The 12,052-nt window shown below is 41.5% G+C and overlaps 1 protein-coding gene across 8 annotated transcripts in view; it reads right to left on the bottom strand.

The window, feature by feature from the left end:
• Positions 1–12,052, bottom strand: part of NEK6 (NIMA related kinase 6) — a 79,458-nt gene that overhangs the window by 27,645 nt on the left and 39,761 nt on the right. For 6 of the 8 annotated variants that reach the window (XM_026100882.2, XM_026100881.2, XM_064523962.1 and 3 more), the window contains exons 3-5: positions 10,597–10,740; positions 8,760–8,822; positions 3,390–3,500 (exon numbers count right to left, since the gene is read on the bottom strand). In XM_026100882.2, coding sequence (XP_025956667.1) covers positions 3,390–3,500; positions 8,760–8,822; positions 10,597–10,740 — 318 coding nt within the window. The remainder of the gene's footprint in view (positions 1–3,389; positions 3,501–8,759; positions 8,823–10,596; positions 10,741–12,052) is intronic. The other 2 variants (XM_026100883.2, XM_064523965.1) reach the window with 1 other exon arrangement.

The following is a 12,052-nucleotide window of genomic DNA, read 5'->3' as shown; positions in this document are numbered from 1 at the left end:
TAAACTTCAATGCAGTTCACTAATTAACAACTATTATGAAAAATATGCTTAAGTAGGTTTGACATTTTTGAATGGACACCAATTATAATTAGCATTAATCTCCTTAATTACCTTGCACAACATATTTAATGCTTCAAAACAACAAATGTCTCAAATATTTTGCCTTAAGTAACAAAGGATCATTAAAAAAATAAGCTTGTAAACATTTGTTATTATACAGTCTATTAACAACAATAACAAAATCAGTTTCTCTGTTTCAAAAGACTGCAACAGCATCAATAAAGTATTTGTTTTTCTTCTGTGACCAGGTAGAATAATATATTCTATTTCATGCATAATGGGAATGTTAAATTAACTGAACTTTCTCTAGTGAGATGCAAAGACACTACGGATCAAGAAAGACAAAAATCTGGAGAAAGACTGTTTTGCGTGCGTTAATGAAGTGCCAAGCATAACTGAGTCCAGATACCACGGAGCTCTGGGCATCAATAGCTCTCAGATAAAATAATCATGACCATCACCATAATGCACACAACAAAGAACAGTGCAACACACTTATCTAGAAAAGTGAAGTCTTCTTCCCAAGCAACCTACCAGAGGAATAAACAGCCAGCTGCTAAACATAATATACCTTCGACTACTTTTTTTTCCATTTCAAGAATGTCTTTCAGCCATGTGGATGATGCCCAGATTCCTCAGCCCTCCTCCAACACTTTCTAAAATTCCACTACTACTGATTTTTGGTCTCTGACTTCTCATTGCTTATTCTTGTGCCAGATACTGAGCAAGTTCTCCATCTACAGCACCAACAAGATACACACCTAATACTCTTCACGACTTCCAGTGGTTTAAGATTTATCCTCATCTTTTGATATGTAAGGTAAGATTAGATAATGACAACCTCGGAAATGCTGTACACCCTTCTAGTTCTACAGCTGCATTTCTTTTGCATCGTACACGTCAGAATTTCCGTCAGAACCATGTAAGAGCAAGAATAAAGGAGGAAACGGGTTGAAAGCGCTCCTCTTCTGCATCTTGTGTTTTTTCCTCTCGGTACAGACATCTGATGTCCACTGTCACATTTTATATTTTATGTGAAATGCTGCTAATGGTTCTTGTTTGACTCAAGTAATGGCAAATTTTAATTTTGCAGATCAGCTGCGAAGGGGCGTGACCGTGCAATTCCCCAAGCAGCAAATCTGACAGCTTGCAAGTTTCAACCCAAAACTTGATAGAGAGCACAGAGGAATTGCAGAGGGTGATGGATAAAGTGTTATATACACGATATTATTTAATTTTCATTAAAGTAGTTAGGAGTGGATACGCACAACCACAAGTGATAATTTTCGAAATGTCATGTCCAATAAGACTTGCCTGACATTTACAAGAGAGCCCCAACTCTCCGGTGGGTTTTCCAGCACCACTCTGCTACACCGGCTTCACAGCACCTCATGCATAATGCAGGCAACAGGGGCGTGACAAAGACAGCCCCTGTTTTTATCACTCTCGCACCTCCAGCGTGTTGTTATTGCTGTTCCTACCGCCTCTCTGAAACTGAAAATCCTAACATAAGTTTTAATTCCAGAGCGATCAGGAGGGAGGGTGGGGGGATGACACCGAGCAGGAAGCAGGCAAACTACATTTCTTCGATTCTGTTTTCAAGCTACAACATTTAGGAGGAGATTTTCTTTCATTCCCTCTTATTTTTAGGGTTTGCTTTTTAAAACTCAAATTCAACAAAGATTTGCACTAAATGGAAAAACATCATTTATAAGACCTTGAAAAAACCCAGGGCGTCTTCTTTATGCCTGCAATGAATATGTCGGAAAACAGACCGGACTGGGGAGCACTGACAGAGGGAGCACACAAATTACAGTTTTGTTCAAGTTATCAACCTAAGAATCAACAAATTAAGTTTCAGAAAATGTAATTCCTAGTATACCATGAAAAAATAATTTTCAGAAAATGAAATTACCAAACATATTTATCACTAGGGAAAGTTTTAAACTAAAATCTTAAATGACATAAGTATACAAATATTTTATATGACAGGATATCTGACAATTATGCAGGTAACACTTTTTATAAGCTAAAATTTAAAAATCAAGCAAAATACTGGCACCCCAGGATGGTCACAGCCCTGATTCTTGCTCTTACAAGGATCACTTTCTTTCCATCTTTAACTGGAGCTACTAAAAGCCTGCAATACACTGCCTATTTTCTAGGATCTGCTGGGAAAGGATGAAACATACAGCGAACCACGAACAGCAGTGCTGAAAGATAAAAAATATGCAGGAGCTTTGCCAGCCACGGGGCGCTTCGTCTCCAGGCTCTCCAGCGCCCGCGTCCCCGCAGGAGGCCACCTTCGGCGCGAGGTGCCCCAGGGCCAGCGGCAACGCCAGCCTCCGGGCGGACTCACGGCCCTGGCAGCTCGTCCCCCAGGTTCGGGGCAGACACTGTCGTTGCTAACTCTAAAAGCTGCCTGTGGATCCAGGTAACAGCTCGTGGGGGCTCTTCTCCCCAGAAACTTCTCTGCCGAACGTCTGCCCAGCTCTGCCTGCCCCAGGGAAGGCTCCTCTCGGAAAGGGAGCAGACTCGCACGGACGCTGTGCATTCAGCCACCGACCACGGACTGCACGGCTAACTTGTTTGACAGCCTTTGGCCTAGTGCCTCATAGCTCTGCTGGCACAGAAAACAAATCTGTTAATAAGATATTTTAACTGTGACAACAAGGAGGAGGAGAACTTTCCAAACATTCATTTATGATAATTACAGAATAATGATGGCAAAAAAACAGGTAAAACATGGAGAGAAGGTTGAGAGTGCTAACAAACATGATATAACACATCTGTTCTCACAAGGGATGTACGTCTAAAGATTAACATGTCAAAGAAAATATAAAAGCAGGTGGTAACAGCTTAACTAAAGCTGGTTTCCAGCAATACAAGTATTCCTAAGAGCAACATAAGAGAAGAGCAAGCACTTGAAACATTTTCTCAATCCCAAATCCCTGTTGCAAAGAAAGTCAATACACTTTCTAAAATGTCTTCAGTGTGGCAGACAGGCTATGTGAACGGTATACCTAGCAATAATTAAATGTCCCCAATCACAGACTGCAGACATCAGCCTTGCAAAATAACACACACTTCCCACCAAATCACGCTGGCTTGCTCCCCCTGAAGCAGCAGGCAGGAGCAGGGAGCACACCCTCGCGAGTTTAAACGGGCCCCAGACCCTTGGGTTTAGGCCCTGCAACCACCCTGTCCCTGCGTAAAACTGCAAGAGGAGAATCAGACCACGTTTCTAGCACAGATCTCCTTACCTCCATGGCCTTACATCTTACATAATCCTGAAAGTTTGTAGTACTTTAGACTTGACATGTCCTTACCTTTATCATCTGAGAGAGATCACCAGCATCTGCCAGTTCCAGGACAATGTTGAGCTCATTGTCTTCGATAAAAGAATCCAAATACTTAATTATATTGGGGTGGTTCAGTTGCTGCAGATTGAGAAAGTGCAAGATGAAAATTTGTATCAATGTAGTCATTTCAACTCAAGGATACAATACCTGCACCTGCTTTTGTAATCATTATGCAAAATCACTCACAATAGGTAGAGCTACAAAGAGTGCTCCGGGCCATTACGCACACACAAAAAATATAACAAATGTGATCACTTATCACAAGCACAGCTACAAGAACAATAAAATGTCTTTTAAAAAAGAGCAATCAGGGGCAGAATTGGGGTGAAAAAAGCCTCTTCCATTGTAAGCTCACAAAATATACAAAAGCAATGTCCTGAAAAAAGCTTGGTTAGCCAATAACTGATCATTTTCTTCTTTACACATAAATTAAAAACCCAATAATTGATTATAGTACTCCTTGTGGGCGCTCTGACCTAAGAAGAAGAATAGAAGGAAAGCAAAAATTTAACGGAAGGAAAACAATGCACAAATTGCACACAATACGCTACTCTATCTTTCCCATTATTTATGTCTACATCTTCACTAATTCAATTTTTTTCAAGTATAGCTTTTTCTTACATTTACAGCTAGCATTTTGCTTTTATTTCCTTATATGTTTCTTTAAAATTTGCATCTTCTCAGATGTAAAGACAGAATTAGGAAAGCTTACTTCATTAAACTGTTGTATAACCCAAACTCACAAACATTTAAGCTAGAAAGAGACCAAGTAGGGTCACGCAAAATAAAAGCAAGCTTTTAAGCTGGAAAATGTATAGTCAGTTTAGTCCCTGTCTCTTAAGCTATAGAAAAACTGTTCCACAGTCTCAGCAGAATTGAAATCTGAAAAAAGTCTATGCTGATCAGACAGAGACATACAATGCACAGATCTGGAAATACAGGAGATGATACCAAGCTTGTGTCTGAAGTTTCTGAGATAGATTAAATCCAAAGGATCTAAGAGAGCATCATTTTGAAAGCGTAACGATCTTATTTCTTTAGGATCTGGTCCAATACAGAGGACCAGCTGAAGAAAGCCTCCATGCTGCTCTGCTCTAAACACTACTGGTCATAAGGAAGTTTATACTTTGAGGCACTACTTTTCCCGAATTTCACCAACAAATTACCCCAAATGCTTAAATACTACAACAAGAGACCCAGCTCACCTTTACCAGAACAAAGATGCATTTGAGATATATTCCCACGAGCCGCCACCTTACCGCAGGAACGCTCCCTGCCCACGGTACAGAGCAGAGGCAGATGTGTACGTGCCTACGGCTTGGGGCGGCGGTGATGCTACCACAGATTTCAGTCCTTTCTATGGAATAAAGGCTATAGAAAGTAGAGCTTCAGATAATTTGCAGGCTAATATGTGTCATGAAAGTATTTTTCTCCTGGTCTTGGTAAGCTTTACTCACAGGACTAAATTAAGAAACAGGCTCAACAAATTAAAATTTCTGTTTTAATAATTTATGTTTGAATCTCTTAAAATAGAAAACTGTAATTGCTTAGAAGATAATGTAATATCTACATTTCTCTCTCCTCTCTCGTGCTGATTTTGTATTAGATTATCCTTCTCTTGCATTGCTAAAAATGCAATAAATTTAAAAATTACAGAAGTGAGCATTTCGTCTCCTGAGCAGCTGCGACCCTGATGTGTCCGTTTCAGGGGTTAGGAAGCCAAAAGAAACATTGTTACGATCCATCATGCTAATCACGCCTCTCTGCATGCACATTAGGGGAGAGATGCTGCTTTGCGATGCCTGGACACTAGCTCGCATTAGCGCTAATGGAATCCATGTGCAGGCATCAGGAGAACATTCCCGAAAGACCCGGCTTTCAATAAATAAATAATACAGCCCACCATTTCTGCTGAAATTTCTTTTAAATGTCTGCTCTTAGGTATATCGATCAAAGATCGACTTCCAGCCAAAAAAGCACCAAAATCAGGAGCAGACACTGATACCTAACGCGCATGGGGATTCCTCGCTCTGCCACAGCCTCCCGCAAGCCGCCCACCGTGGCGGAGCCGACGGCAGGGGCCCGCGCTGCCCTCGGGGCCCGAGGAAGCCTGTGACCCAGGAGCTGTTTTCCGTCTCTGTTACGATGGGAACTCTCTCCCAGGCTCCCAGAGGCGCTGGGGAGCTTGAGCAAGCAACCCTTTTCCTAAACCTCAGCACCAGGTGCCACTGAAACGCAAAATCAAAATACAGCAACTGTAACCAGGAACACAGCCCGCGCATCTTTGGAGACCTCGGGCCGCTGGTATTTCCCCCCCCTGCACTCCACTCGCTACCTAGCTTATGGTGTGTAACAAAGCCCAATCTACTGCAGTCTCAAGCATTGCTTAGTTCTGGAACCTGACGGTGTATGTAACTGACTCAAGCAATTTACGTATATTCTTCAAGAAATGGCTTGCGCACGCTTTTTATTGGCACACCTCCTGCTTATTCTGTTTGGATGAAGTTGCATAAAGCTCGACAAAGACGATGCCCGCGCCGCGCTTGCAGGAACACTTCGCCGCGGGGGCCCCTCTCGGCAGCAGCGGCCGGCAGCCCCCAGGGAGCGTCCGGGACGCCCTCCTGCGCTGGGCGATGCAGCAGACCGCCCGCCAGCCTTCGGGGGTCTGGACACGCAGCCGCACTTTATTTATTTACTACAATTTATTTCAGAGACACATGAACTCTGTCTTCCCAGAGCAGCGGGGCAAAGCACCCTGGATTTCACAAAGTCCAGCATAAGCCAGACTTCAATTCTTTACTCCTTCTCTTGGCAAATTTCTATTTTAAAAAAATATACCAACTCTGTGGCTATTTCTGTAACTATTCTATATGCCAGTAGCATGGAAAAATCTATCTGAAATACCTTTTGTCAGAAGGAAACTACACTAATTCTCACAAATCCTTAAACGCACAGAACGTTACAAACGCCTCACACTGCGTTAATGGCATGTTCCTGTTTCTTTACCGCACCTAGAAGCGCGGGGGCAGCTAGTGCCTGCTGCGCGAGCACGGCAGCGGGCGGCCGGGGAGGCGAACGCCGCCGCCACCCCGAGCGAGCGTGCGCTGGGGCTGGCTGCCCGCGCGCTGCTCACAGCCCTGCTACCGAGCTGCGGTACCTAAGTGTCTTAGCTACAGTTACACTGAAAGTAATGTACAGTTTTAGGTGGCTTCTGTTAAATCTGGAATGATTCTAATTAATTTGCAGAATTATTAATTAATTTTCACAGAAAAAGATAGTTTCTATGACACACAGAAATCTTTGATCAAAAAAGCCAAAGTATTGTTTTGACAGGAATGAACGACAGCAAGTCTAAGTAATTCCTTCACAAATCCTTCAATGGTCTACATTAAAAAAAATAAAAACAAAAAACAACACTCCTATGGCAAACTGTTTTAGTATACGTTTATAAATACTTTATACTAGACACCAGAGTTTAAAAGTGGCAAGAAATTTCAAAACGAGCGGGAGCAGCCGCTGCCGGGTGAACTCCCCGCTGCCCTCTGACGCAGCGGCTTTTCAGGCACGCTTTGAAAGGCGACTTCTTGGGACCGGACCGGCCCCGCCACGTGCAGCCCTTCAGCTACTCGCGGGGAGCCGTGAGGACGGGCAGCCTGGGAGCGAGCGATTAGCAGATGAGTTGCAGACATCGATTCGAGGAGTCGCGAGCCTTGCGGCTCCGAGCGGCGTGCCGTCCGCTGCCTTCCGGCGCTGACAGGCGGGCCGAGGCTGGCCAGCTGAACCCTGCCGTGTCCCCAGAGGAAACCCTGGGGAGCGCCGTGCGGCTGCCTGCTGGGAACGCCGCCCGCACCCGCGCCCAGTTCTCCAAACACGCCGACCCCAACAGCGTCATTACATCTGCTTCTGCAGTCGGCAGTTTGAACTCTGATCGCTTTTTACTTGTTATCTGCTGATCTCCTCAGAAGCTGAGCTACATACCTGTCGGACAAAACTCAATGCCTTTTGCTGGCTCTAGGTTGAAAACTAATCCTCGTTTGAAGGAAATGAACTATAGGCAATATTAACGAACACGTCCCTTCCCCAGCTGTCATGCAGCAGAGTTTATCAAAGTGACTTTTTAAACAGACTCAAAGTTCCACATTCCTTGGGTGGTGCAAACCACGTGTCCGAGCAGCAAGATTTGCTCGCATTCAATAATAAACAATAATTAAACTACCAGCACAGCTAATGTTTTGCATAGTTAATAGCATATTAGTGTGTTTCAGTATGTTGTCAGCAATTGCTCCCTTTCCTCCTCTCTCCACCCCCACCCCAAATAAACAAATTTTCTGGGATGTCTTCTATTGTTTTGCAAAATATTTTGCAAAACAATCAACCTGATTTTACCAGCTTGTATTTTTCAAAGCACTCTGCTGGTATAATGGAAACTCCCTCCCTCCAAGGAGCTCCAGCTACTAAAAGAAAAATCATAAACAATAACTTACAAGCAGGGCAAATTGCTCCTCTTGCCTGGAAGAGGATCACAGAAGTTAAGTAACTGGATCCACAGTCACACAAACTGCTACCGACACAGGCATGCCGCACCTCTACGGTGCAGACTAACAGATTCTAGCTTTGTCTCCAACAGCATGAATATAAATTGACAATTTACATAGAAATAACTAAAATCACATATTCAAAATGAATTATTTAATACTTTTAACACTGAACTTGACTAGCTAAACTAATAGTTTATCCTTCAACAATCTGTTGCAGTTACTCAAACTAGATTTTTAAAATGCAACTCGTATTTTCTACCAACGTTTTAAAATACATTAAATTACTGAGAAGGTGAAAATCACTAGCTAGTTTAAAAAAAAAACTCTTTGATTTCAGAGCCTTTGTCTAAGCTACCATTTTTTCCATGTGTGATATGCATATATATACACATACAGGATATACATACATAAAGGCAAGAGTGTTTTTTCCCATTTAGCCAGTTCATTAATTAGTTTCTTTTAAAGTGAGAAACAAATCAAAACCTTTAAGAGGAAGAACTTACAGGCATCTCTGAAAGAGGAGTACTTGTTTTTTATGACAGAAAGATTTGAAATTGATTTGTTAGACTATCGGCAGAGCACTTGATAAAATTAAGCTTTAGGATGAAACTCCTGTACCATGTAAATACGCAGTGAAATCACAGGAGCTTTCTACCATGCAAAAGAAAGCATGGTCTACTGAGATCTTAACCGTGTGCCATACAAACATCGTCAAACAAGGCAAAGGACAGTTGCCAACCTGAAAACAAATGTTTTCTCAAAACAAGAAACAGAGAACAGCAATTGTAAAAATTCTTACCTTCAGGAGGTCAATTTCTTTAATGCAATCTTGTCTAGCCTTGGCATCCATCATTTCAAAAATCTTCAAAGACAAAAATGTCAAAGATTAAAATGAAGCAAAAAACAAATTAAGAATTTCATATTTTAATGAGAAATTGGTCTTTCTTCCCCCACTTTATATGCCCTCTATGATAATGAGTACACAGGCAATCCCCAGATCAAAGAAAGATCAATGTTATCTTTATTTTGAAACTGCTATTAGGCTAGCAATAGGGAAAAATTAACTTTAGAACCTATAGGCAATATGCTAAGCAGTAGGAAAAATGAGATGCTAGTTTGTGGATTTGTTGTTGTGACTTTCAACATAGTTACTTCATTTATTTAATACTATTTTCATATAGTAAATAAAAGACAATTATGTTTATTTTTCTTTTAAACAACAAAGATACAGCTTCTACTGGCTTCTCTGTAGTAATTAACAAGAGTATTGAGCATTAATATTCATTCTGCAATAATCAGAGTAAGTCAGTAAGAACAGGAGTTTAAAGGATCTGCTGAAGGATTAAAGGCAACTTTCTTCAAACAGAATGCTGCTCAGAATAGTGTACAATACTTAATCCAAGTTACAAATCTATTCTGTGTTTGCATGAAAATTCTTCAGAAATTCTTCTTAAAAGTCTGTTAAAAAAAAAAAAAAAAAAAAAAAAAAAAAAAAAAAAAGGCAAAGGGATTTTCTTTTTCTCTTCCACCACCGAAAGGCTGGGCACGGAGTATCTTCATTCAGCTGCTCCTCTGCTCCCGCGTCCCCACGGTGCTCTGCAGAAGAGCAGAGCAGCAGGCAGCATTGCCCCCGGCCCCATGTGCCCAGCCCTCTGCCCCATTCCGGTCTCTGGCTTTGGTGCTCTTGTCTTCTCGTATGATCGATCCATGTCAAGATGCCAGTTTCTTGGCTGTATGACTGTGGCCATTTGGGCCTTGTTTTTTCACGCACATTTACAAATAATTTAGTGAATCCTTTTTATAAAGTATAAAGGGAAATTGAAAATAAATAGAAGTTACATGTCTGTGTACAGACTAGCTGTACACAGTTCTGATATTAGAAACATTAACCCACTCCAAGATCACAAGGGATAAAGACCAAGCAGCTCAAACATCCAATTCCCGCTGCTCGAAACGCAAAGGGGACTCCCGAGAGGAGAGCGGGCAACCGCGGCGGACGCAACCGTGGGGCGGTGGGAGGGCACGGCTTCCTGGGCCCCCTCGCGCCGCGGCCTGACCACTTGGCCTTGTACATCCGCCTGGAAAATAAGCGCCTTGAAACTAGCCTGGCCTAAGGAGTATTCGTAAAACTACTTCAAAACCTTCAAAAGTAATGTTTTCTGGTATACTGTCTACTCTGGAAGTAGAGTAAAAAGAAACTCTAAAACCAGACCATGTTAAAATAAGAAACCAAAGACTTTTTTTTAAGACAGCAAGAGAAAGAGAAGCTCCTGCTTTCCCTCGTAGCATCATCTACTGCTTACTTACCTTCTCTATTTAAAAAAATAAAAAGCAGATGCCATTATAAAAAATATAGTTTACTGGAGGTCATACTTTATGCCCTCCCAAACTACTAATACTTAGATAATGTCCTCAAAAATTGGATGAGATTACATATATGTAAAGTATAAGAGCAGATCAACTAGTGGTTCCACCAAAACAAACTTTCGATTTATTAAGCATTTTATTGGATTATTTCTGCTGACAAAAGAATACTGAAAAATAAGAAGCATCTTATTCAGGAGTAATCTGTTTAGACCCCTAAAATGTTCTCATTTTGCTTCCTAAACAGTAACACCTTCAATTTAAATACTCACCTGAACTTTCTTTAATGCCACAGGTTTTCTGTCCAGAAGACAAGTTGCTTTGTAAACTTCGCTGAACTGCCCTCGTCCAATCTTTTTCTCTATCTGAAAATCTGCCAGCGTGCAGCGATACGGGTACGACGTTAAATGTCTCTGCTTATTCAAAAGAAATACAAGCAATCAATGAACTAGAAAAAGTGATGGAAAAAATCACGAACTCGCATTCCCAGTGTTTCTTTACGGTCGCAAACTAGCAATTTCTAAGACTAATGATATTCCCAAGGATAAATTCCTCACAGAATTGCCCAGCCAGAAAGAGAAAGAAATTTGGTGTCGGTAACAGAAGAGACAACGGCACAGACTGGCTTCCCTTTTCTCACTTGCAGTTTTCTTTGTCCACTTCATACCGTACTGTACCAGGAGACATCACAAAGTAAGAGTTCAGTATATGACCACAGATAAATACGTACATAAAAATAAAGACACTATACTGCATAAATTCTTGACACTTTCTGTAGGAGTATCACTTCAGTTGCCTGAAAGGAAGCACACATATCGCCTGCATGCTGAAACAGGACCACCTGGTTTTTTTCTTTTAAAAAAGTCTCTTGCCCAACAGGCACATCCGTTTCTCAAATTTTGGCTTTCAAGACACAGTACATGGCCCACAGTCGCTCCATGGAGCCATAACAACCAGCAGCATTATCAACCGAAAGTCTGCCAGGGATGCAACAGCGGGTCACGTTAACGTTTCAGTTAAAAAAAAACTTTCTGAGCTTTCAAATCATAATCAAAAACAACTCATTTTTTTAAATATATCACATAAAAGGATGTCTAGCTTTGTGTAGTAATAATTAATCTGAACTTCTGATGCACTTCTTGCTACTTGCTTAAAAATATTCACCAAACCAATATACAAAACTAATAATAAGTAAGAGCTGTCAAAAACATACAGAATAGAGTTCAGAACTCAAACATGCCTATATTTTTTCTCTCATTTTTGATGTTCAGGAATTTAATCTAGGCTGGTCTAGGCTGATCATAGATAACTTTGACCATAAACGTGTTCACTTCTAGTTAATTCAGCCAATGTTACTTGTGCATTTAGTTAAATGACTTGTTTAAAAGGAAATAAAGTCGTGCCTTCTGTGCAAGTAACTAATTAATCCCAGACTACTGTCCCTCTAGCTACACACCCCCTTATCTGCTTTGCTGGCTTTTGTCACTAGGGAGAGATCGACGGCTCCTTCCGAGCAGTCGCAGGTAAATACGCAGTCAGGCAGGTACACACCGCCTAACAACTGCTGTGTACTCTGCAGACTAGGAACTGCTCCCTAGAGCCGTTCTGGTCTCTTCTATAATTAACAGGACTGCTAACCAATGTTTTAAAAAGAAATTATGAAAACTAATGACTTAAAGTTGCTGTGCATGCCAAGCAGACTATTTTTAAGCTTCAATGTCTAGAGCC

This window comes from Dromaius novaehollandiae, chromosome 20 (assembly GCF_036370855.1).
Source record: "Dromaius novaehollandiae isolate bDroNov1 chromosome 20, bDroNov1.hap1, whole genome shotgun sequence".
Classification (NCBI taxonomy): Eukaryota; Metazoa; Chordata; class Aves; order Casuariiformes; family Dromaiidae; genus Dromaius; species Dromaius novaehollandiae.
This window is presented reverse-complemented; position numbering and strand designations above follow the sequence as displayed.